General features: G+C 37.5%; 1 protein-coding gene across 1 annotated transcript in view; it reads right to left on the bottom strand.

The window, feature by feature from the left end:
- The window catches only part of SNW1 (SNW domain containing 1), a 32,552-nt gene that overhangs the window by 261 nt on the left and 4,512 nt on the right, over positions 1-27,779 (bottom strand). The window contains exons 2-14 of the mRNA XM_081829702.1: positions 27,582-27,735; positions 23,426-23,587; positions 14,165-14,260; positions 13,958-14,064; positions 12,898-13,002; positions 11,366-11,435; positions 10,379-10,444; positions 8,559-8,675; positions 7,197-7,338; positions 4,121-4,217; positions 2,308-2,425; positions 278-441; positions 3-197 (exon numbers count right to left, since the gene is read on the bottom strand). Coding sequence (XP_081685828.1) covers positions 3-197; positions 278-441; positions 2,308-2,425; positions 4,121-4,217; positions 7,197-7,338; positions 8,559-8,675; positions 10,379-10,444; positions 11,366-11,435; positions 12,898-13,002; positions 13,958-14,064; positions 14,165-14,260; positions 23,426-23,587; positions 27,582-27,735 — 1,593 coding nt within the window. The remainder of the gene's footprint in view (positions 1-2; positions 198-277; positions 442-2,307; positions 2,426-4,120; positions 4,218-7,196; positions 7,339-8,558; positions 8,676-10,378; positions 10,445-11,365; positions 11,436-12,897; positions 13,003-13,957; positions 14,065-14,164; positions 14,261-23,425; positions 23,588-27,581; positions 27,736-27,779) is intronic.

The following is a 27,779-nucleotide window of genomic DNA, read 5'->3' as shown; positions in this document are numbered from 1 at the left end:
ACTCCTTCCTCCTCTTCTTGCCTTCATGCTCATGTTCCTTGGGGCGGCTGCTATCTGAGGGTCTTTTAGAGCCACCGTGCTGTTTGGCTTCTTCCAAAAACTTGTCCAAACCAAAAGGATCTTCCTCAAACTGAACTGGTCCTTCTCGGCCTCTTTGCCTACGGTCTGAACCAGAAAACTCCTTATCGGGAACAAATCTAGGGAAAAAAAGAAAGGACTATGAACTACTTTGTTTTCACTGGTGCAAACAGTGAAACTGAGCTGTCTGCCTTGGTACCTGTTGGTCTTTATTCTGGCTTCTAGGTCATCACCATACATGTCCTTGTCCAGATTTTTACTGGGCCTGTAAATATTCTGGGCCATATCTTTACCACCTCTCCAGGCTTGATCATAAACGTTGTAAATTTCATCTTCTCCCCCTGCAAAACCACTGTCCATACCCTGTGGGAAAAGGACATTAAATAAAAATGTATTATTAAAAGTTGGATCTGATTACATTCATGTAATCATTTATAGTGCATTTTCAGCAATCTGAACTGCAAATTAAAAAGATCTTCATAAAAAAACAAAGTCCATAAACTTTTATTCTTACCACCTTTGGTCCTTAAAGTGCTAATTAACAAGTTTGACCACTTTAGTGAAGTAGTCATTAAAATTGGATAGTGTAAGCAGGTACTTAACAATTTCAGTTGTACAGACAGTGGCAAGAAGACAAAAGAACTATAAAGTATTTATCTGATGTTATTTACTTATTAAGTAATTAAGTTCTTTGCCCAACATGGGGCTTGAACTCACAACCCCAAGATTAAGAGTTGGACGCTGTATTGACAGTATCTCAAGGCATTTAGAATAATAATGCTATACCCCTTAACTCCTTGAGAACATCACTATTATAGCATGGGACAATAAGGCTCTTTTTTTTTTTTATTTTTTTAAAGATTTTATTTATTTATTTGACAGAGAGATAGAGAGAGAACACAAGTAGGCAGAGAAGCAGGCAGAGGGAGAGGGAGAAGCAGGCTCCCCGCAGAGCAGGGAGCCTGATGCGGGACTCGATCCCGGGACCCTGGGATCATGACCTGAGCCGAAGGCAGCCGCTTAACCGACTGAGCCACCCAGGCGCCCGACAATAAGGCTCTTAATGAAAATCCTAAGTCAACAATGAACAAATTTGTTTCATATATTTGGATGGTTCCTTAATACAGGGATGTGCTTTTTTAGAAAAAATTTTATCACAGCTTTGAAATAAGCTTAAGCTTGTAATAGGTGAATGACTGTCATAAATACTTAGGTGGAACTTTCATGCCTAACACCCCTTTGCTCAGGCTGGTAAGTTACCATTGCATTGTGTTAAAGAACACAACCTTTGAAATCAAACGTTTGAATCTTTTATCAATTTCTAGCTAAACCTCTATGTGTCTCAATTTCCTCATCTACAAGTAGAGATTATAATAAATAGTATGACTTCATAGGTTTTTGTAAGGATTAATTGAGATAATAAAAGACTTAGAACAATGCCAGGAATGTAAAAAAGTACCCAATAAGTTATTAACTAGAAAAACTTACTCAAATGCTACCTTCAAATCTTAAATCCTCCAAGTCATAATACATTTTTCCCCTCTGTATCCCAGTAGAACATTATACTTCCATATTTTTATTGCAGTCTGCCCTGTCCTTATTTATACATATATATGTATTTTCCAGTAGACTCGAAGGTTCCTTGAGGGCAAAGGCATATCTATCTTTGATCTCACTGTCTTTAGCACAGTATATAATCACTGTTGGGTGGATGAACACATAAAGGCACTTCTTCGGGCCTAATGTATCCTAGCTAGTTAATAATGATAGGTATTAGAAATCACATTTCCTGACAACTAGTGTAGCACTTAAATTTAGTTTTATAGCTTCACCTTTTAAAGATCTCAAGTTATGTTTCTTTAGCATTAAGTTTGTTTTTCAAAGATCAACAAAAAACCCAAGAGATACTTTTGAAGGACACTGGCTTTATAAATAAAAGACTGATATACTAAAACCAAGTTTTGTCACCTTATTTCTCTCATTTTCTACCAGTGTCTTAAATCTTAGCCAACTTTAAGAGGTCAAAATCAGAGTTGTTTCATCTTACATCAAATAAGATGAAATAAGATAAAACAGTTCTGTAAGTCACAACACGCAACTTCTAATTTTTTTCTCTCACTATGCCAGCACACCTTAGGCTGATCAATCTATGATAGGTTAGTTTTCTTTTCCCTGAGGACTGGTATTCACATCAACACTTAAGACATGTTATTTCTAAACTCCTTGTACCTTGGACTGGTTGAAAAGCCTTTGGTCATACTGAACTTCATTGGACGTCCGAGGATTGGGCACACCAAGAGCAATGACTTCACTGATATCTCGATTTTCATTTCTCTGTAGTTTCGACCTGTTTCAAAATACAATGTCACTAACAAAACTCTTCACAGACAAGCTGAATTTCAATTTCAATACAACCAATCTCAGAAGCAAAGTTAACGAATACGTCCTGTTCATATCTTGTGAACATATATCCCCTGATAATGCAAAATCAGGTTGGCAGTCCTTAGAGCATTTCAGAGACATGGTTATTAGAACAGGTAGGGTTTTACAATCAGGCCTTCCTGTTAGCTGAAAAGAACTGTCAAGAGACTCACTCTGGACATGAAGTCTTTAATATAAGCAATCACCTTACAGGGACAGCATGCTGAGATATGAAATTGCTACGGTCTGTATTTGCTATTATACAAGGACTGGGGGGGACTGGATGCAAATCAGATGTATCATATGAATCACTTTCAATAAGACAGAATCTGTTCTTTACCTAAACCACATTTAGTAATTTTATCCTATTAGAATTTTGAGGAAAACATGTCAATGACTGAATTACTCAGTATGATTTTCAATATTCAGATTATCTTAATTCCCCTGCTGTTTCAGTATATATGCAATCTACATTGTAATGAAACCATGGTAACCGTCATCATTTATTTTACCAGAAACTCAGGTCTTAAAATAATTTCTATAGACAACCTGATTTTCACCCAATAACAAGTTTACAGCTTTTCTATGTTATCAATTCTCATAACCACTTTACTGGTTTTAAGGGCCCAATTTATCTAGAGTCCTCTTGATTTTTACAGCTTAGGAATTTCAGACCAAGAGTATCATTAATTGTGCACTTTCATGTTCATTCCTCTCTCTTCTACACTGCACATTTACCCACAACTCTAAATACAGATTTTCTGCTTCTCCATGACTTCACTTATCCAGGGAGATGAGCTATGCCATTAAATAACAAAGAGCACCACCAGCAGGAATCATCTTTTTCATGTTTAAGACATGACTTGAAAAAATGGATTGTATCAGCTCACAAAGTGATTAGAGCACATGGAAAACTGCTCATATGGAAAGAAAATGTTTTATATTTTAACCCTCACTCAGAATTCAGTGCTCAGCCTTTGGTGAAGCATAAACTTTGCCAATCCTTACTTTACTGCAAGTCCCCATACATGTATTTTGCTTGTTCCATGCAGTTCTGTACTTATTAGCAGTGTTGTGTTAATTTTCCCAAGTAATTTTATATGGTAGCTCTGTCTTTCTGAATTTTAAGTGAACTACTCATGAGAAGAGGCCAATTTTCACTTCTCACAAAATCTGCTCTTCTCCCCCATTGTACTCGGGACGGCCCTCTGCATCTACGTAGGATCTCAATGAAGGTACAGAATCTTCTTCCCTGTCTAGGGGAATAGGCGCATAAGTTTGTCTCACCACTTGAAATAGGAAAAGAACAGACCAGAACAGTCCTATCTACTACCTTCTTTTCACAAACATGATCTGAATTCCCTTTTCTATGTCCCTGTCATTCACAAGTCCAGCTAACTCTACAAGGTGATGCGAAAGGATATACTTTAGGGACAGTCAATTCTTCTGCTAAGAAAAAGTAGGTAGTTTAGTGTAAGAAAATAAGTGCTGATTTAGTAAGTTATCAATCTAGAGAGGAAAGGGAGAGAAGCAAAACTGGTCTCAATGGACTAAACCTCTTCTCAAAAAGGTTCACAAAACCCACTCCTCATAATTTGCATTTCTCTCAAATAGCACCCACCTCTTATCAGGAGCTGCCCTGGAAAGATTCCTGTCGTGCTGTCTCTCTTTTCGCCTATCATGCCGGATTTCATCCCTCTCACGTGCCTCCCCATCCTCTGTGTAAACAGAGTTGAAAATTACTTCATCACTATATTACCCATTCATATTTGGAACAAGAGAATATTCTTTAACCCATGACAGATAATTCCATGAATTTCTTTATAGTCACATTCAGCCCTTTTAACTCACTTGCAATTAATTTAAATCCAATAGTATTTGTTTAATTTTTGAATGTGAATTCCAGAATCATGCATGCAGCTCAAGTGTTTAGAGGTAAAGTATACTGATGACTTTAACTTAATTTGAAATGCATCAGAATTGCAAGGTGAATTGACAGATGGATAGAAAGATCAGTAGACAGATGATAAAGCAAATTAAGCAATGTTAATTGTTAAAAAAAGTTAACTGTAGAATCTAGGTGGTGGAGATATGGATGTTCATTGTATAATTCTTTCAACTTTTCTGTGTGTTTCAAAACAGTCATATTCAAATTTCAGCAGGGCGCCTGGGTGGCTCAGTCATTAGGCGTCTGCCTTTGGCTCAGGTCATGATCCCAGGGTCCTGGGATCGAGCCCTGCGTCGGGCTCCCTGCTCGGCGGGAGGCCTGCTACTCCCTCTCCCACTCCCCCTGCTTGTGTTCCCTCTCTCACTGTCTCTCTCTGTCAAATAAATAAATAAAATCTTTAAAAAAAAATTTTTTTTTTCCAGGAAAAAATTATGTGTAAATTTACCCTTATATTTTCAAAGATTGGCTGAATAAAGAACCTTTTGCTCGTGGTCCACAGGGGCTGGTTGTATCTTGATCTCTACCTACTGTGTTTATGTCTATCTTCATTTTCTCTTCTCTCTCCAGTCTGAAGGGATACAGCTTTGGAGCCAGCCTGTCTGGATTCAAATCCTGTTCCTATGATAGATTAACCATGTGACCTCATACAGGTCACTCAACCACTCTGAGCCTTAGTCTCCTCCTCTGTAAAATGGTGACAATCCTAGAACCACTGCAAGGGGTTGCTGGAGCCAGGATTATAAAGGCAATACATGTCAAGTGCTCAGAGTGGTGTCTTCTATAATAAGCAATCAATAAACATTATTTCTTTTTAATATCTGACAACACATTTTTCAGAATTTTAGCTAATTCCTCAAGAACCATTCTGTGTTTTTTGTTTTTAATTTCTTACCAGTGTAGAGACTTAGATATAGGGAAATCTGACTTCTAATTACCTTTAGTGGCTAAGTGTATGTACAACAGGCAGGTTTTTATATCTTGCCTCACTAAGTCATTCATATATGATTCAAGGATGTGGATCACTACTTATAATTCTGGTTACTTCTCTATAGCTGAACTCTGGACTCCTATAACCAATTGCCTGCTTGACACCTCCATCTTAAACTTAACATGTCTACAACTAAACTAATCTTTCCCTCCCAAACTTCTTCCCCTGCAGTCTTCCCACTATTAGTAAATGGCAACTCAATCCCTCCCAATTGCTCACGTCAAAAGCTGTGGAGTCATCCTTGACTCTTTTTCTTCCATACCACTACCTAATCCATAAGCAAATTTTGTCAGCTCTCTCTCCATGGTCTGTATCTGACCATGTTTTCCCTGCCTCTCATCATCATCTCTCATCTGGTTACTGCAATAGCCCTCCAAATGGTTTCCCTACTCCTCCACATGCCCATTTCACAGCCTGCTCATATATGGCAGATCATGCTGCTCTACTCCAAGTCTTAACTGCTTCCCACGTTATCTGAAGTGAAAGCCATGTTGCTAAAATGGCTGAAAGACCACACATGATCTGGCCACTACTCTTCCTATTTACTCTAACTACTCCGACACCTCATCTACTATTCAGCTTTCTTACTCCAATCCAGCTATACTGGCTCCTGCTTTTCCTTTAACACAACAGGTATACTCCCAACTCAAGGCCTTTGCACTTGCTGTTCCTTCTATCTGGGATGCTCTTCAAAGCCCCAGATATCTACAAGGCTCACTTCCTTACTTCCTTCAAGTTTCTGTGCTAACGTTACCATCTCAGAAGTGAGGTCCATTCTGACCGCCCTCTCCTTCTGGCACTTCCTGTTTTATTTTTCTTCACAGCAATTATTACTGTACTATTATCCCTAATCATCTAGTAATGATAATTAACTTTTTGGTCTGTTTACACTCACTAGAATGTTCACTACTATACACCCAACCTAACAGAAATCCTTGTGTCTAGAAAAGAACCTTGCATATAGTAGATGTTCAATATGAATTGAGTCAATGAATAATTGTACTAGTCTAGGATTTATTAACGAAACAAACTGCCCTCACAACTTTCTTGAATTAGAATTACTCTTCTCACTCTAAATGAATTAATAAACCAGTGTAAACACTAAATAAAGCCAGAGAGAAAATATTGGCAGATTTAATGATTATAGGTTTATTAGCCTACAAGTTAGAAAAAGTGGATTATTTTACTATGTGGGAAAGCTGAATTATTCAGTTGGAGATCTCATTTTTCTAAGTTTCAAGAAAATTAAAATGAGAGAAAAATCAAGCCCATCACTTGAGTAATACATGATTTTTAAAAGTACATTACTCTGAACTTTAAAAATGTCCACTGTAGTCCCATACTAAAGGCCCTTCTTTAAATATATACTCTTAGGGTGCCTGGGTGGTTCAGTAATTAAGTGTCTGCCTTCGGCTCAGGTCATGATCCCAGTAACCTGGGATCCAGCCCCACTTGGAGGGGGGGAGGGGAGGGTCCCTGCTCAGCGGGGAGTCTGCTTCTCCCTCCCCTGGCTCTTGTGCTCTTACTCTCTCTCTCCCTCTCAAATAAATAAAATCTTAAAAAAATACATATATATTATTTTCTACTGCTACAGCTCAGTAGCAGAAGTTACTCTTTCATTTCTATATTATTTGTGAAATATCTACATTTTCTTTATAGGTGTGTATTAGTTTTGTGTGCAGTAAAAACAACAGTGAGTCTCTAAAATGAGATATGTATTGTTCATATTGTAAATTCAGCTGAGGAAAGAGAATGTCATACCTTTTTCCACATGGGTTTTGATCCCAGCTCTTCTCTCCCTGGCTTTCTGGGCCATTTCTCTAAGTTTCTCTTCATGTTTCTCCTTTTCTTTTTGAGCCATCTTTCTCTCTACTTGAGCACGCATTTCTACAGCTTCACGAGCCTGTTAGTAAAGTTGAATGTTAAATAAGACATGGTTGGGGGAAAAGTTACAGCTATCATCCAATATCCTGACTGAAGTTTGGCTTGAAAGAGCAAGTATAAAGAATTCAGATTTGTTACTGCTGGTTAAAACAAAGATTCTTGTCCACTAAAAGAAAGCTCACCTGGAAGACACTGCAAACTTAGATTTTTCATTCTGGAAAATGTTTTAGTGGTTGAAACTTATTATAATGAGTCCTATAATCTTGCAAGTCACTGTTTCACTAATGCTTTCTCAGAAACAACCCAAAAAATAAAAATTAAACAAGACTCTAATAAAGAAATTTTCAGTATCAATAACATAGCAGGAATTGGTTATGTGTTCAAAATCAAGCAAATCTATTTAAGATAAAGCCTTTAGCAAGAGATTTTTATAAGGGTGCTTGCTCTGATGCAGGAGATACATTTTTCTATGTTCTAAATGCATGCCATAATGTATGTGAACTTCTAGGTCACACACACTAGTAATATTAATGTCATAATATTAATAGACAACCAATATTATGACTATCATTTCCTACAGCATTCATCAGAATGTTTATTTGCCTTTCTATGCTACCGACCATTTGGGAGACATCTGTATTTAAAACAGAAAAAAAAAAAATGAAATCTAAAAACAGCAGTCGATCATTTCTTTAAAAATGAGATCGGGGTGCCTGGGTGGCTCAGTTGGTTAAGCATCTGCCTTTGGCTCAGGTCATGATCCCAGGGTCCTGTGATCGAGTCCTGCATAGGGCTCCCTGCTCAGCGGGGAGTCTGCTTCTCCCTCTGCCTCTGCCCGTCTCTCTCTCTCTCTCTGTCAAATGAATACATATAATCTTAAGGAAAAAAAAAATAACAATGAGATTAGCCTAGTGAACCATCGTTCTGGAATGTCGTGAGGAAGCTGGATCGCCAGTGGTAGGGTGTGTGCACAAGTCTACACAGGCTGAGACCAGGTACAGAGCTGCAAACAGCACATGCTGTCTCTGGCACACGTGCCACAGGTGTGAGCCTCGCTGGGTACTCAGTACTGTAGCTGAAACAGCAGTGTCTTCTGTAAATCAAACCATCAGGCTGAATGGCTTAAAATTTACAGTGATGTGTCAATTAAACTGGAATGAACAAACAGTATCTTAGGTAACCAAAAATAGATTTACAAATTATCAAGAGCATTAAACCCTTTCACTATAAGAGACCAACCTTCCGATCAGCAATATAGAGGGCTTCGGCCAGCTTGGCAAAGTTCTCATTGATGTGAACTGTCTGCAGGCCTCTTCCATCAGCAGCCAGACGTTTGTCTAATGGAATTGTATACCCCTGTGTGACAGCAGGCAGAAAACACCGGTCATAAAAGAGCAGCAATAGATTCTTTAAAATTAGATTTAAATATGTCTATTTTGACCACCACTGAGCTGAAGTTCTTCTTCTTACATCTTTCTTCACAATTATGCAACAGCAGCAGCTAACACCGACAACTTCGTGTGGAGGCCAATTCAAAGCACTTCCCATTTGCGGTCCCATTTAACCTTCACAGTAACTCTGGAAGGCTGGTAACAATGTGTTTCCATTTCACAGATGCTGCTGCTGAGGTAGGGAGCTTAGGTGAATGTCCCCAAGGGCACACAGTTAATAAATGGATGAGCTAAAATTTAAACTTGGGCAGTGTGATGTCAGAGCCCAAGCTCTGAGCAAATATTCTCATGTTAATAATTTTGAGTTATAATAAAAGGAAATCACTATCAAATAGCTAAGCAGTTGTTCCTCAAGTAATAGAACAGTCATACAAAAGTGGAACAAATCACTAAAACCTGAGAATATATAGGTAGTTTAATGTGTGGTACTATTTTAATGACTTGTCAGATTCTTAGAATACTGTAAGTTTTAGTAAATGGAAAAAAGATAAGTTATTTGATAGACAACTGAGATTCTTCCTGTTCTGAAATTTTGCACCCTATTTTCACTAACTCAAGGAATATGCTTGAACATCCAGGACATTTCAGGCTTAGCTATATTTTTCCAGATTTATGACTACATTCCCAAATGTTGACCTCTTGTCTATAGTCTTTACTGCTAATACAGGGAAGTGTTACAGAATCAGCTCAAGATACCACATAGTTACATATACGTTAATCAAGCCAAAATGGACTACCCAATAATTTTTTTGTTATAGGGTGAGTGCATAACTTTCTTTAGGAAATAATTTATATTTAATCTACAAATTAAAGTGGCCTTCTTCACTCATCAAAAATAGAATTATGAAACACAACTTGGGGGAAATGGGGCAATAGTGATTAGAAAATATATTTCAGGGGTGCCTGGGTGACTCAGTTGGTTAAGTGTCCGACTCTTGGTTTCAGCTCAGGTCATGATCTCAGGGTCCTGGGATCGAGCCCTGTGTTGGGCTCTGCACTCAGGGCAGAGTCTGTCCATTTCCCTCTGTTCCTCCCCTGCTTGTGTGCTCTCTCTCTCTCAAATAAATAAAATGAAAAAGAAAAAGAAAAAGGAAGGAAAATATATTTCACATTATTTTGCAGATACTTCATGACTCCTGGAAGTGTTGGTGCTTAGAGATATGAAGGATTTAAATAGCTTATGCACACATTGTTATAAACAGAAAAAAATGTTTAAAAATTAAAGCACTGAATATGGCCAAACATTTATTCTGTTTTGTCATATTATCATTTAAACTGGTTTAAGAAATGATTTTAGATTATCAATTTCTAAATTTTCTAAAGAATACTATCATTCATGGATATGTTACTTTATTCTACCTATCCTTTCTCTATATGCTTCTGATAACTACAATTCACTAAAAGAATCTACACAGTATTGATGTGACTGGAATACTATGTTTCTATTACATTAAAGAAAAGAAAGTCACATAAGTTGGGTGTTCCTTTTTGAAAACACTCAGCTAAGTGAGATGCTGAGGATTTAATGAAAGTTTCTGAGGCTAAAGCTCCTTCCTGTTTCTCAGTAGGTTCTAATAGTAGGAGACTGATTTTATGAAACTTAATTACCTTTGCATTTTTCCAGTTTGAAATACAAGGAGGGATCTTCCACTCTTGTTGCTCCTTCACGGTCATCTGAGTGGACAAAAGAATGGAAGAAGAGACATTTTCCAATTTGTAGTCCAGCTAAAAACCTATGTACAATGTTCTCTTCAAAGACAGTTCAATAAACACGGACATGTGAATAGATTTAGTCAAAGGTCAAAATTCCATTTGTTTGGTAGCACTATATATTATGTTCCCATACCATGGATTCTAATAATAACTTTAATATAAAAAATGGAAAATATTCTACAAATTATTTTTGACAATTATAAATGCTGGTGAGTATTTTTCCATATTTAAAGTGATGTGAGAGGCACCTAGGTGGCTTAGTTGAGTGTTTGATAACTCTTGGTTTTGGCTCAGGTCATGATCTTAGGGTCGTAGGATCAAGCCCTGCATTGGGCTCCGCTCTCAGCGGAGGGTCTGCTTGGGATTCTCTTTTCCTCTCTCTCTGCCTCTGCCCCTCGTCCTACTCATGCATTCACTTTCTAAAATAAGTAAATAAATCTTTAAAAAAAATAAAGAATTGGTCTATTAAAAAATAAAGTGACAAGACTTCTTTAAGATGAAAATTTGTTCTTTCAGTTGGATAATAAATCATACCTAAAAAATGCCACTCAGATTATCAGAGGCCTATTAATCCCTCACTTCCTCTATGATAATATCCTGCTTATCAAATAGCAGACCCTGTTCATTCCATTTAAAGCAGGGGTCAGGCTAATAACATGAAAACTAAAAGCTAACATTTTACATACATTCTCATAAGCACTCTGGAACTACACATTATAGTCCTGAGTGGGTCCTTATTTGATCTTAAAAATCATATTAAAAAAACAGTAAGCATGGCAAAATGTACCTGTATAGGCATCTAGACTTTGTTCTGTGGGAGGTTACTTATAAAATTAATAATCATGAGTACAAAAAAAGATGTTAGATTACAGCAAAGATTACCTTTCGGCTAGGAGAATGCATGACAGGTGCAGGAGGGGAAGGTGGTCCTCGAGGAATTTTCTTATTAATCCTGAAGGATAAATCAAAGCACAACCAGAGAGTGTTAGACATTTTTCCATTTTGGTTAATATGTCTCAAGTTTCCCCTTCCCATTTATAAAGCTTCAAACATATACAAAAACAAATAGAGTTTATAATGAATGTTCATCTATCATGTATCAGTCACTCAGCATCCACAACTGTTAAATCACAGCCAACCCTGTCATCATCACTACCCACCTCACCTCCACAATATCATTATCATTTCACAGGGTAATATACTTTTTTTTTTAAAGTAGGCTCCACAACCAACATCAGGCTTGAACTCATGACCCCAAGATCAAGACTTACATGCTCTACCAACTGAGCCAGCCAGGTACCCCTACTTTTTTCTTTTCTTTTATTTATTTATTTTTTAAGAGAGGGAGTGGGAGAGGGACAGAGAGAACCTCAAGCAGGCTCCACACTCTGTGAAGCCTGACGTGGGGCTTGATCTCACAATCCTGAGATCATGAGCTAAGCTGAAATCAAAAGTCAGATGCTTAACCGAATGAGTACGCAGGTGCCCCTACTTTTATTTTTTTAGAGTGGGGGGAGGGGCAGAGGGAGAGAGAGAATCTTATGCAGGCTCCATGCCCAGTGTGGAGCCTGACATGGGGCTCAATCCCGGGACCCTGAGATCATGACCTAAGCCAAAATCAAGAGTTCGATGCTTTATGGACTCAGCCACTCAGGTGCCCCATTTTTTTTTAAAACAGCTTTATTGAGGTACAACTGACATGCAATTAACTATACATATTTAAGTGTACTGTTTAAGTCTGACACAAGTATACACCTGTGAAACCTATCATCACAATCAAGATAGTGAACATACTCATCACCTCCAATTTCTGCACGTCCTTGCCTATCCTCCTTGTTCCTCTCATCCCCTCTCCTCCCTTCCTTCACCACAGGCATTGATCTACCTCCTGTAACTACAGATTAGTTTTCATTTTCTAGAGTTTTATATAATTGGAATAATACAGAATGTACTTGTTTTTGTCTGGTTTCTTTCACTCAACATAATAATTTTGAGATTCATCCATGTTATTTCATGTATTAAAAGTTTACTCTTTTTTATTAAATTAATTAAAACAATTATTTTAGTATCAATAGTATTCCATGTATAAATGTCCCACAATTTATCCTATCACTTACTAATGGACATTTGGGATATTTTGCTCCTCTCATATCTTTTTTAAGAACAGTGTTTTATTGGGGCGCCTGGGTGGCTCAGATGGTTGAGCCTCTGCCTTCAGCTCAGGTAATGATCTCTAGGTCCTGGGATCGAACCCCATGTCAGGCTCCCAGCTCAGCATGGAGTCTGCTTCTCCCTCTCCCTCTGCCTCTCCCCCTGCTTGTGCTCTGTCTCTCTCAAATGAATAAATAAAATCTTAAAAAAACAAAAAACACAAAACAAAACGGTGTTTTATTCTCATGAGGCTACCTACTTACTTGAACCTTGGAGGCTCCATTGGATCTTTCTGCATTTCCACCATCCGAATAACTCTCTGTTTAGCTCCAGAGTTGAAAGCCACTCCTTGTTGAGATGGTGTATATCTGAAGAATGCAGATGAAACTAAAGGTATAACTAGTTCAAACTCAATAGGTATTTGTCTTCTGTTATAATTCTAAGCTAGACTATACTGTCAATTCCTTTCATAAAGTATTAATAGAAAGTAGCAAAAATATTTAGGCAGAGCAGATAGCAATGGAAATAAGAGAACTAAGAGTAATAATGAGTTGTAAGCAAAATGTAAACTAGAGTCATATCAGTTTGCAAATAATCCATCCCTGGCCATTTTCCACCATGGAAGGCACGGTGTTCAATTTCACAGATAAGAGGTCTAGAAAATGGTACCTATTTTGTAAGTTTGCATTTGCAGAAGAAACGCCCCATAATATTCTCAGCAGGCAGCTTAGAATTAGTAGTTCTTGACTAATCATAGGTTGTAAAACAGAGAAAAAATAATAGTAGCAGCTCTATAAGCTGATTTTTCCTATAATACCTACATGTGAATCATCTCTCTACATAAGGATTTAGTTGAATGAAATCCTTCAAAATGTATAAGTATTATAAAGATGCCTATTATTATATAAATGGTATTAGTACACTACTAATATTCTGTTATTATACTATTATTACATGTTATATAACTACTATTATATAGTAATTTTGACATAATATTATATAAATATATGTTATATAAAGCCTATTATATACAAATGGGAAACTATAAGTAATATTTGCAGTTTGGATCATATGCTGTGAGTAATTATTAATTTCTAAAAACAAAAAATACATTTTGAAAATAGCCTAATAGCTAAATATCTTCTAAGTAGATATCTTTAAAAAATTCTGCTTTCAATAGTCTGCACAGAGTCAATAGGCTTCAGGTCACTATTCAAAAAATTACATTTTCAACTGTGACTAAGTAGGATAGTGAAAGAATACCAGGACCCCCAATCCCAATCAAGTCCGATGTGAAACCAAGACTTCCAGGCAAGATCATACCGAATATACTGAGCAGGAGCCAGTTTATCAGCAGCTCGAACTGGCATGGCTGCAGCAACCTTCTGTGATACAGATTTTTCTAAGGCTACTCTTGTCTTTTCTGTTATCTGAAATAAGAAATACCATATTGAGTGGTTTGAAAGTTAATAAAGATGTAGAAAGTCATCTAAAATACTTATATATATATCTCTCTCAATATCCTATTACCTCTTTAATGGCTTCTTCATCAGGTCTTTGCAGGTCTGGGTCATCTGCATTCATGACTTCCTTGGGAACCAGGTCAGTATACTTGCTATAAATGACCTAAAATGTTCAAACACAAGCAGGCTCAAGAAAAGCAGAGAATGAAAAGAAGCAACCTCATTAAATAATTTCAGAAGTCAGCACACTTATAAATTTAGGACACAGATTTTGTCTTTTAGATTTTAAAACCAAGGAAGCTTAAAATATATACACAAATTACTGCCCTGGCTATATAAGTTAATAATTTTCCTTTGACCTCATGCATTTAAATTATTTGAGATCTTCTAATCAAGTCAGTATCCAAATAAATTGTGCCAACAAAATCTTATGCATCAGTGATCCGTATTTTTGAGGCTAAGACTTGAAATTAATGATGATATAAATTGTCTATAGCACCATTATCTTGGATTACAAGCTCATCAGAATTTAAGTCAGGTTACCAAATAATTTTCAAATTCACTGGGCCTGGAAAATTTCATTGACCTCACTCTACTTATAATGTTTGTCTTTTCTGGCATCAACTCTATTCACAGACTAAGAAAATGAACACGTGCCACGGTCAAAAAACCCAGAACACTTTCTTCTGTGGGGAAAAAGAAAAAAAAGGAAAACCAAAACATATTCTATATACACAACTTATTTTATACTCATTTTCCAAATTTAGGACGGCTATAATTTCTACTGGGCTCACCATGTTTCTATGAAGCTGACACTGATGTGGTAGGCCCCCAACAGATAGAGTATTACTTACTTTTGTGTCCATCTATACTTTTTGAATACTTTCATAAAAACTTACATGGCATACTTTACAGAAAAAAAAGAGGTACTGGAAATTTTTTTTTTTTTTAAAGATTTTATCTATTTGACAGAGAGAGCACAAGCAGAAGGAGAGAGAGGGAGAAGCAGGCTCCCTGCTGAGCAAGGAGCCCGATGTGGGACTTGATCCCAGGACCCTGGGATCATAACCCGGGCCGAAGGCAGCCACTTAACTGACTGAGCCACCCAGGTGTCCCAGAGGTACTGGAAATTTAACAAATAAACAGCATTCTAGATTTTGCTGCTTGAGTCAGGAATTTTTGATACACATATAAAGAACAACTAGTGAATATGAAAGAAAACCAAATTCCCAGGTACTTAAGACCTTTAAGAATTACTACTATAAACCAGTCTTATATCAATAATTGCATTCTACCATGACATTCCTTAAAAATAGCTTAAAGGAGGGGTGCCTGGGTGGCTCAGTCAATTAAGCATCTGACTTTTTTTTTTAAATATTTTATTTATTTATTTGACAGAGAGATATATATCGAGAGAGGGAACACAAGCAGGGGGAGTGTGAGAGGGAGAAGCAGGCTCCCCGCTGAGCAGGGAGCCTGATGCAGGGCTCGATCCCAGGACTCTGGGATCATGACCTGAGCTGAAGGCAGACGATTAACGACTGAGCCACCCAGGCACCTCAAGCATCCGACTCTTGATTTCGGTTCATTTCATGATCTCAGAGTGGTGAGATCAATCCCCACGTGGGGCTCCATGCTCAGTGTGGAGTCTGCTTGCCTCCCCCTCTGCTTCCACTCTCAATCTCTCTCATAAATAAATAAGTAAGTAAGTAAATAAATAATTAATTAAATAAAATCTTTACCAAAAAATGGCTTAAAGGAAATGCAGGCTATTCTTAATTTCTTATTCCAAACAACAGAACAAAAAATAACTCCTGGCTGGGCGCCTGGGTGGCAACTGCCTTCGGCTCAGGTCATGATCCCAGAGTCCTGGGATTGAGTCCCCCATCGGGCTCCCTGCTCAACAGGGAGTCTGCTTCTCCCTCTGACCCTACCCCCTCTTGTGCTCCCTCTCTCACTCAAATAAATAAAATAAAATCTTAAAAAAAAATACTTCCTGGCCTATACAACCTGACCTGGCTTTGCCTACAGCTTTAATCTCCCCCTGTACCTCTCACTTCCTCATTCATTATGCTTCAATCACATTAGCTCTTCCTGTTTTTTGAACACAACATGCTTTCCCCCCGGAATTCTGGGCCTTAAAATTAAAAGTGTTGTTCCTAGTTCTTCATGTGAATTCTCAAGCTCTGAGTCTCAGTTCAAAGGTCATGAATGCATTGATGAGGCCTGTCTTGACTACCATGCTAAAGCAACCCTTCCCCACCCAATCACTGTGTCACAGCACTCTTTGAGTACTGTCTTCAAAGCATTGCTCACAGTATGAAATTATTTCCCATTTTACTTGTTTATCTGTATCTCTATTAAAGTAATAATAATAGCTAAAATTTATTAAGCACTTATTCTGTGCCACTATTCTTTTGCTTTATATAGATTAACTACCTGAACTTTTCTATCAACCCTGAGGTATGTACAATGATTATACCTATGTTACTGATGAGGAATCTCTTATTCATTAAAGTTATCTCCAGGGCCTGTAACAATGCCTGGTCCACAGGAGGCATTCAAGTCAATATTTTCTGTACAAATGAATGAATATATGAATTTTAGAGATGCTCAATTCTATGCTAAAGGTGATGATATTGTAGGCCCTACAGAAGGTTCTCTATAATCTGTGGATTTCCCAGAAAAAAATATCTCATGGCTACAGAGAAATCTCTAGCTTGTTTTTCTCAGGAATGAGACAAAGGATCAGGAAAGAAAGTGTAGACAGTTTACCACAAAACATGACCACTGATATGTGAGCTGCTAGTGTCACCATCCTCTCAGTGTCCATTTGGAAGGGACCTAAAACTCAACTCTGGGGACAAGAGTGAGGCTCAGTACATTAAGATCACACAGCTAGTAACTGACCTCAAAAGCCTTATTTCTTTTCAAGATTGAAAAATCTGTACCACATGAGTTTAAAATTACATAACAATACTCTAGAAAATAATATCTAGACTATGAAGAGTTAATTACTTTTACACAGCAATCATTACAGGAAGGGATTCTAAGTAAATGGCTCCCTGGTAGTCATATATGCTCGACATAAAGTCTCAATACTAATTTAGCATGCAAGAGCCATTTGCTGCTTCTTATTTGGGTATTCCAAAGTTAATAACCCTTTAAGTGAATATCAATAAGATTCCAGCATCTCACAAAGCTGAGTGAAGGACATATGAAGAGCAAGATTCCTCCATGGTAATTAACCATAAAACCCCAAATTTTTATTGCTTGAGACCAAATGTGCTGAAGAAACTCAGTATATCCCAGGAGGCAAAGGGGCTAGGGAGGGTTATCTGAAAAAATACAATATACTCTAGAAGGTATGAGGAGCACAAATGAGCTGTGTGAACGATATAAAGCAATAACTCATCTGTGAAACTTTATTTTTATTACTGAAAACTGGCAAAGGACTGGACTGACCTGACAGGATAAATGTGTCAACATATTCACCAATTTGGGGGGTAAAAAGGAAACACCATCTTTAGATTTAGCTTGTTTGTGAAATCATATGAACAAGGCAAAATACAATTATCTTGGGGTCAGTTTAAAGCTGCTGGGAGTTATTTTTTGGGGGGGAGGAAGGGGCTGAAGGCATTCTTTATCATGTATGTAACATTTCCCATAGAACTATTTCAGAAGGAAAAATGTAAACATCAAGGCTTTTTATTTCAAGATTTATCACTCAAGTCACAATTGGGGGGAAAAAAGGATTTAGTTCCATCAAAATTTAATTCAAGAAATGTTTTTCCCTACCAATTTTGTATTACTATAAGTCTTGTGTATACAGTATTTATTTTACATGTAGAGAGATCTATGGCCTTAGACTTGCCCTAGAATATTATCCCTTGCAATCTTGCCTTTTTTCTTAATCTCTTATACCCATGGCTAGCATTTACCATTCTTGACCTTTCACTATTAATATTTCAGTGAGAACTCTCAGGTTTCTGAAGAAAACCAGATCCCTCTGATATAAATCAGAAATTTTTGCACTATAATGTAAATTCAATAATCCAATAAACTATTTTCATCCTATGCCAAAGACCTGAATATCAGCCTCCTGAATGATAATAAATTTTTAAAGCCCCATTTTAAAGCCACATTTAGTAGCCAATCCCTACTTCTAAAACAGGAAAATCAGTGGTTTTATAACAGGGCATTGCTGCCTCCTCCAAGGCACTACAGGCATTTAATAGGTAGTGGCAGTCATGCTAAACATTATACATTGTTCAAGACAGTCCCAAACAATCAAGAAGTGTCCCCTCCTCCAACATGCATTTGCCAACATGTACTCAGTTAATGTTGAATTATTAAATGCATTCAAAAACTTCATGCATTAACCCATCCACTTTTTAAAAAATTAAAATACTTATTTATTAAATTTGTGTAAGAAGCTCAAATGTATATTCCAGGGCATAAAGTCCAGCAAGGAAATACATCCACCAGGAACAATGTTAGAACAGTCCAAGTAGCCACTCTATTCACTATCTTTCTTCTCAATTCATTCAGTGCCCTGCTCATTCTGTTAAAAAATCTTCATTGTGTGTGGGTGTGTGTTTAAAGACTTTATGTTTTTAGAGCAGTTTTAGGTTCACAGCAAAATTAAGAGTAAGGTACAGAGATTTCCTATATACCTCCTATCCCTACACATGCATAGCTTCCCCCATTAGGATTAGGGTTAGAATCAGGGTTGAACCTCTGAGTGGTACCTCTATAAACTACTAGTTTTGGATTCAACTGTAGTGGCTGCATTATAGACAAACATGTAAAGCTTTCAGTGTACAAAGGAATATTACTTTAAAGATCTTTTCGGCCAGAATACGGAAATCTAAAAATAAACAGTTCTAACATTTCTACTCTACTTTCAAAACAAAATAATTACCAACATGTTAGAGAATGAAAAAAACTTTCAGACATGCTCTGGGCATCAGAGAAAATTTGTGGTTTCCAATCTTGAAATTTAATGCAAAATGGGCTAAAACGGTATGTCATTCAAAATTATCAACCTGCCAATACCAAACTACTGTCCTAAAGTTTTGCTTTTTCCTAACCAATGAGAGGAGAGGCAGTACATACCAATAAAGAATAGTGATTATTCCAAAGAAGAAGAGCTGTATCAAAAGAAAGTCAGTTAAAGCCCAGTGAAGGCCTCCACGGCACAGGGGACATTTACAGTATATGTCCTGCTGTATAGGGACCTATTTTTCCTTTTGCAGGAATCAACTATGCTTCCCTACTGGCTCAGAAGTGGTTTTCTGTTATTCAATGAAAACTGCTATCGCTTCTCCAATAATAACTGATGAATGTCTGTGTACCAAAATCTCAAGCACTAAGTTAGGTGCCAAAGAGGAATCCTAAAGATATAATCTCTGTCCTCATAGAGCTTACAGTCAAATGATATAGATAGTGGTGAAAGGTTAAGTACAGCAAAAGGTGATGACTGCTATGATAAACATAGGGAGGAGGAAGAAAGGAAACCACATTTAGCCAAAGAAGCTTAGGAGGAGTACCCTGAAACAGTGAAGAGCGAGCTGCGATTTGAAAGCAACAGAAATGAGTCGAAGAATAGGGGGAGGGCTTTCGCATGCACAGGAGGGCATGCCCAGGAAGTTCCCATGGTAAGACAGAACGTGCCGTATTAGGGAAGCTGCCAGTAGTTCCTCACAGCAGATCTTTACAGAAAATGCCTGAAAGCTTTTTCTTCTTTTTTTAAAAGATTTAAAAAAATGTTTAAGTCTCTCTACACCCAGTGTAGGGGCTCGAACTCACAACCCCAAGATCAACAGTTGTGTATGTTCCATCGACTGAGCCAGCTGGGCGCCATGAAAGTTTTTTCTTCTTTAATAACCACGCACAATGGTGATTATTTTGTACTGAAAATAAACAGAATGGCTAAAACTGGACTTTTTACTTTTGGATTTCAGTATTGTGGTCATGAGAGTTGAGGCTAGGCTAGAAAGGTAAGGAAGGGGTCAAGTGTGCCATAAGGAGCTTGGCTGGTTACCTTAAAGGCCGTGGAAAGATTTTAAGCACGCACACTTGTGTGTGTGTATGTGTGTGTGTGTGGAGAGAGAGAGAGAGAGAAAGCTAAACAAATAAACAAGGATGAATCTGTTTTTCTAGGCAGGCAAAACAAATGCCAAGGAGATGGTTTCAGACTCTGCTGTGGTAAATAAAGCAAGAAATGATAAGGGCCTGAATTAAGTAGCAGAGAAGGGCATATACTTGAGAAGTGTTAAGAAGATAAATCATGGTGACTAAACAGATGGAGGGCCTAAGGGAAACACAAAGGAATGGAATGAGTGTTCAGCAAAGTCTTTTTAAAGAACACATAGCTTTATGTGTCACATCTGACATCTGAATATCCTTTGACCCAGTAAGTCCACTAAGGATTTATTTTACACAAATATTCATGTGTAAAAAGGTATTTGTACATGGATCTTGAATACAGTACTGCCTGAAAAGTAAAAAATTAGAAACCACCAATGCTTTTTTTTTTTTTAAGAAACAACCAATGCTTAAAAATAAAAATTTAGGCCTAAGCACACCATGGAATTATATATAGATCTTTTAAAAATAAAGCAGACTAGGGTGCTTGGGTGGCTCAGTCGGTTAAGCCTCTGACTCTTGGTTTTGGCTCAGGTCATGATCTCAGGGTCATGAGATTGAGCCCCGTGTTGGGCTCCATGCTCAGTGCAGAGTGTGCTTGAGATTCTCTCTCTCCCTCTGCCCCTCCCCCTCCCCGTGCACATACTCTCTCCCTAAAATAAATAAATCTTAAAAAAAAAAAAATAAAGCAGACCTATATATACTAATAAAAATCTTCAAAACATATTAAGTAAAAAAAGCAAGTCTATGAAAGTTATGAATATTAAAATCTCATTCATGTAAAAAAAAGATATTTGTGTGTTTGTATATAAAGTGGGAATATGTATACATCAATATCTAAATCCATAAAAAAGATCTGGAAGGATGTATATCATTATAGTAACAGTACCTACCTCTAGGAAGTGAAGTGAGAGAAGTAGGCAGAACTGTATATACATACTTACGTACTGTTGATATCTTCTATAGTAAGAACTTATTATTAGAGTATTTTAAAAAAAATCATTAAAATAATGGGAAAAAAGAACTCTCAGGCTTTAAGCATAGTCAATCAGAAGTTATCACTCAAGTCGCTGAGTTAGAGAGTAGAGAAGGTAGATTAAGTGGAATATTATCCACTTAGGTTTGGGTTTGATGAGCAGTGCTTTGGGAAAATCTAATAGCTTTGCCCTTGCAGACACTAAGATAGAAGGACCTAGAGCCCAGGAGAGAAAACTGGGCTGGAGACACAGATCCAACAGTCACCAAAGTAAGTGGCAATTTTAGCCAAGGGAATAAATTAGATTAGTCAAAGAGATGGTGTTGTGAGAAACAAAGTCTAGAGACTTTTGCCAGAGTTTATCTCAGCAGACTGGCTGAGGTGAAGCTCTATGACAGTGAAATGAAGAATGAAAGAAAGTGAAGAAGTAGAGAGAACAGATAACAAGCAAAAAGCTTGAAGGCAAGTGAAGAAAACTAGGTGGAAATTTGGTGGTAGCTAGAGAGTCCTGAGGATAGTCAGGGAAGAATTTTCTTACAAAAGATGAGATGAGAAAAGCAAGCATATTTAAAAGCTCACAGGAAGGAGCCAGTAAAGGAGGGGAGGTGAAAGTCATGGTTAACAAGAAGAATAAAGAAAAAGTGAGGCTGTAAAGGAGAGGGTAAGGAATGAGATCCAGGATACACTACAGCACATCTGGCAAGATTAGGTTTAGATACAAGAGCTTTCTTATAGAGACAAAAGGAAAGGTCAAGACAGAAAGCCACATAGGATAAAGAAAGCAGACAGTTTTCTCCCACTAGTCTTTATATGCAAACAGATGTCACCTAGTCACCTGTTAAGCTGAGAAGAGATGGAGAGGAGGAGGAGTTAGAGGTTGGAGGAACACCAAAGGAGCCCAGTTGAAACCCAGGACACAGATTTGCATGACAGTGTAACTGTTTTCCCTAAGAACTCAGGGACCTTGATGCAGGAGCAGAGGATGGGTTGTCATTAGTGCTATTTTAGAGGGTAAAATGAAAATGTTTCCAGGACAGCGAGACAAAGGACAGGTACTGAAGGTTCTCAAGTATTTTTCCCAACATCTTCAATTCTAAAGATATCTTTACCTTTATGTGGAGCACTTATTTACAAGGGAAAAAACTAGGTCTTCTTAAAAACAGTTCCCTGGCTCTGAGTATAGCTGCTCTGTGATGAGATTATTTTAAGTAAATTTTATTTTTGGTCTTTGGATTACTTTGTAAGCAGGGCCATCATAAATCTGGATAGCAAGTGCCAGTCTTATACTTAAGGGAGAAAAAAGTTTGTGTAATTCAAATGAACTGTTAAAGTAATTAAATATCTATGTAAGTACTTTGTAAGTTCAGGAGAAAGAATCAGAAGACTATACAAAAAAATATCTAATTTTTTTTTTGTGGGGTGCTAGAATTGTAGATTTTGAACAATTTTCTAGCATTTAAAAACTGTTAGTACTATGGGGCGCCTGGGTGGCTCAGTTGTTAAGCGTCTGCCTTCAGCTCAGGTCATGATCCCAGGGTCCTGGGATCGAGCCCCACATCGGGCTCCCTGCTCCTCAGGAAGCCTGCTTCTCCCTCTCCCACTCCCCCTGCTTGTGTTCCCTCTCTCGCTGTGTCTCTGTCAAGTACATAAATAAAAAATCTTAAAAAAAAAAACTGTTAGTACTATAAAAAAGCTTAAAATAATTAGAACTTAACAATTTCAAATTGTTTTTAAAATGTTAAACAAATAGATGAAAACCCCAAGTATATATAAGTTTTCATCAATTTGGGAGACTTCAAAGGAAAAAGTCATTACTATTATGAAATCATAATATATTGTTCATATTGTTATGAAGACCTATCTTCAGTTAGCCTAAGTATATTTCATTGCTACTTTTTTTTTTAATTCTGAGAGAGCGCGAGAGCGCACGAGCAAGGGGAGGGGCAGAGGGAGAGGGAGAGAGAGAGAGAGCATCCTCAAGCAGACTCCCCACTGAGCGTGGAGTCCAACACGGGGCTTGATCCCAGATCCCTGAGATCATGACCTGAGCCGAAATCAAGAGTTGGAGGCTTAACCGACTAAGCCACCCAGGTGCCCCTCATTGCTACTTTTAATAAAACTAAATGGCCAGATATGTACCATTTACACACAATAAAAAACAAAAACACCTCTTCAAAAGATATTTATCATTGAGAGGATTACCTTGTCTTTTGACTGTCCTTGCCGAGCAATTGCATCATATTTAATTTTTCCTTCAGCATCCACCTGAATGGCCAGTGCATTTGACATTTTTTTCTTTCGCCCCATATCAAGTGGATACTGGGCCACATGGATCTCTGGAAAAGCACCTCCATCTCCAAAATCCTATGTATTAAAAAGAAAAATAAGAATATTTAATTGTAATTTCAGATTCAAGATTCATTCATTCATTCAACAATTATCAGATGTTGTTATACTAGATGCTAGAGATATAGCAATAAAGAAAACAGAGGTCCCTGATCTTGTACAGTGTACATCCTAGTGGGCACAGATATAAAAAGCCTAATCTTTGGCTTGTGATAAATGCCTTGAAAATATAATGGGACTGCAAACAGAGGCTACTTTCAATAGGGCAGGGACAGCCTTTGTGAAGAAGTAACATGAGCTAAAGCCTGAATAATGAGAAATCAGGCATAGGAAGATGTGAGGGAAGCATTTTCTAGGCAGAGCAAATAGTGTGAAGGCCCTGCTGCAAGAATGAACTTGGAATGTTCTAGGAAACAAGAGTAAAACAGGCCCCGATGTGGGGCTGGAGCCTGCTGAGGACAGAGGAGCAGACACACAGGAGATAAGCTTGCATGGGTAGACAAACACCAGATCATGAAAGGGCTTCTAAACCATGGCAACAAATCTAGATTTTTATATGTTTATATATATTAAGAAATTAAGGACAGTGTTTAGGACAAGGAAAAGACTTTTAGTTTTAGCATATATAATTTTCTTAGTGAGTAACCATTCAAGCTATAATAGCGCAGAAATGTAAAGAATTTTTTCTTGGAACCAGACTTTCATAACGTATTTATTCATGTTCCACAAGAAGCAAATAAACAGAATACGAAGGCTCAAGAAATGAGTTCACCATTTTTCTAATGGTGACTGTATACAATTATTTAGAAGAGAGGACTATGACTTCTAAAGTAGAACAAGCTAAGTAAAGCCTGTTGATGAAGTTTAGTATTACAAAAAAAAGGTAGCTCATCAAATACACAAAGGAATATTAAATATAATTTTTAAATAATTTTGTTAAATTTAGTAATATTTGCTTAGGACCTTATTATAATGTACAAAATATAATCCACACTCATTTAATTCTTGTATTTCTTCAACATCTCATATTTTCATATGGAAAAAATTCAAGTTTAGAAAAGTTAAGTGATTTTTTTTTTTTTTTTTTAAGATTTTATTTATTTATTTGACAGAGACAGACAGCTAGAGAGGGAACACAAGCAGCGGGAATGGGAGAGGGAGAGAAAAGCAGGCTCCCCGCTGAGCAGGGAGCCTGATGTGGAACTCGATCCCAGGACCCTGGGATCATGACCTGAACTGAAGGCAGACGCTTAACGACTGAGCCATCCAAGCGCCCAAGTTAAGGGATTTTCCCAAGATGTCATAGCTAGCACATGCAGGATTTGAACTCAGATCTTTTGACTCCAAAAAACTTTGTATTTTCTACTGAACTAAAATTCCCTTCTTTTAGCTCAAAAAAGGGCAAGTCAGTACTACCAAAAAATGATAGGAAAAAAATATTTTTTAAAATTTTTATTTAAATTCTAGCTAGTTAACATACAGTGCAATATTAGTTTCAGGAGTAGAATTCAGTGATTCATCACTTACATACAAGATAGGAAAAAATATTAAAATCAATCATTTAGGGGCGGAGCAAGATGGCGGAGGAGTAGGAGACCTGGATTTCGTCTCCTCTCAGGAATAAAATCAATCATTTAGAGGAGGTTTGATGGAAAAACTTTATGAAACAATAACTTTTTTTTTAAGGTTTTATTTATTTATTTGACAGAGAGAGACTCCCCAAGCAGGGGAGTGGCAGTCAGAGGGAGAGGGAGAAGTAGGCTCCCCGCTGAGCAAGGAGCCTAATGTGGGGCTCCATCCCAGGACCCTGGGATCATGACTGAGCTGAAGGCAGAAGCTTAACTGACTGACCACCCAGGCGCCCTGAAAATAACAACTTTTATAAGACTTCCTCCTTCAAGAAATATTCCATTAGATCTTGGACATGTGATTTCCTAGGTATAATATGCTTACTTGCTGAAGAAAAATTTTGACCTTTTTAAAAACAAACAATAAAGCTAAGGGAGACATTTTCTTATAAATTAGGTAGAAAATTGTTAAAGCATTCCCGAGAAAGATGCTACCTGTACCCAGGCCATCAATCTGACACATGCTCAGATTTGCTGGGGTTCTTGAAATATAATAAGCACTTCAGAACTGTGGATGTGGCATTATGCGGTCATTAAGCTTACCAGAAAATCATAGCTTTTACTCTGAAAACTAGAACAAAATGCTTTCTGCATAGAACGTTCACTCCCCCACAAAAGCATTCAGAGTATTTCCAGATTAGCTGGCCATTTTGGTTTGATTTTCAAATAAACTGTTCTGTTCCACCAGGATATATGAAACCTTTAGTCAAGTAAGATTTTAAGAAGTTAATAGTCCCTGAATGTCATAATGCTGAAATGGAAATATGGATGAGATTTCTGTTGTATGTAAAATGATGCCTGCCATCCCCTGCCTTATAATCTATTGAGAGGCAAACAAAGAATATCTAGCATCCCTTCAAAGAGACATACTACCCTTCTCTTAGATAATGCCAATCACTACCTTTCTGCCCCAGATAAGAGGGCATTATAGCCTCCTTGATAATCTTCTATTTTGCACAAATTACACTATGAGTGAAAACAAAAGCAACAACAACAATCCCATAGTCATTTTAGTAAGACTGGCCTTCACACATTAGAATTAATAAGGTCTAGAGGAGAGCTGAGAAAAAAAAACAAGGAAATTTTTTAGAAGATATGATCTAGTTGGGAGTTTGTCTTCTAGGCTCTATAGAGTGTTCTGGTAGGTAGGGGGAATCCTAAACATGGGAGAGACTGAGAATACAGATGGCATCTTGTTGGGTGCAAAGCAACAAATTTCAGTCCAATGAATACTTAGTTCACTAGGATCACCATTTGGAGGCATATAAAAAAAGGTAAGGGCATGAGCCCTTCACATTTGTAAGGTAAAAATCACAACCATAAAAGAACAAAATGTAACAAAGTGATAAAACGAAAATACCTGGGTACAAAAATGAATGGTATAAGAACAGAGAATTTTAGTAGGGCAGGGACATTCCTTGGGAAGTGGAGGAAGGAAATTTGCAGGAGTCAGAAGGAATATTGAGAGATGGAGAAGAAAAAGGCTTGATCAAAGAGGAAGTGGTCTCGGGGAAGCAAAATAGTTAAGTCTCAAATATTTGCTTTTCTCCCTAGATGAAAAAGATGGTCAAGCATGGGAAATCTTCCCTGGAATTAGGGAAAGGAATATGTATTGAACTGCAGTACAGGATACAGAGTAACTAGGAGGACAGGTACTGCCAAAGATGTTTGTTTTTTGGGAACAAGCTAGAGATATAAAAAATCATTCCAGATTTCTTCTTTCTCCCTCACTGCCTCCAATTCTACCATCAAATTCTCTTAAACCTTCTAAAAAATTTACCTAATCCGTATATTAGACCTATATAAACATTCTCAAATTGAAGACAAGAAAACAGATGAAGGGAGGTCAGGATCTGCCCAGGGTCACACAAACAGTAAGAAGCACAGGTATGATGCAAAAACACTTATTTTTATTTATTCTTTTAAACTACTTGCCAGTGCTCTTGCCACTATACTTAACGGGAAGGAAATCAGAAAAAGAAATGCTGCTGGTGTTTTCCCTGGAGGAAGGCTGTCTCTGCAGGGTTATGTGGCATTGCGTGCGTTCAGGGAGAAGGGAGGGAAAGGCACCCGAACATGAACTTATTCTTTCATTTTCTCCTCTTACTTTCCCATTATTTTCCATATGCAGTAATTGCTGATTTACAGAGGGTATGTTAGTTTCTTTTGTACATGTTTAATAGCTGGACATAAGAAGAGATATAAGCTGATATAATTCTCTTGTGATCACAAAGCAGCGATAATAAGACAGAAGAAAAAGATCAGTGCCCTAAGGGGAGTACACGTCTTACGAACACACAACCAGGATTTCTAGCATAGTGGTATTCATGTGCAGAGGTTCTAGGGTTTAAATTTATTTTACAAGGGTTAGCACAATTACTTACCTCTAATAACCGAGGTATCCAGCCTTTCCGGTACCCGTATGGGGGAGGTTCTCTTCGGGAGGAGACCAGTGAGGTCTGTCGTGATCTCTGGGATCTTGCCTTTTCTTCAGCCTCAAGCTGGTCCTGAGATAGCTGAGTAGGTGCAGGTAAAAAGCTATAAGCAAAGATAATAAAAGTCAGAATTTTAAAAAATTCTTA

This window comes from Leptonychotes weddellii, chromosome 9 (genome assembly GCF_054177405.1).
Source record: "Leptonychotes weddellii isolate Sample4059 chromosome 9, ASM5417740v2, whole genome shotgun sequence".
In the NCBI taxonomy this organism is placed as follows: domain Eukaryota; kingdom Metazoa; phylum Chordata; class Mammalia; order Carnivora; family Phocidae; genus Leptonychotes; species Leptonychotes weddellii.
Note: the sequence above shows the minus strand (reverse complement) of the source record. Positions and strands in the feature narration are given on the sequence as shown.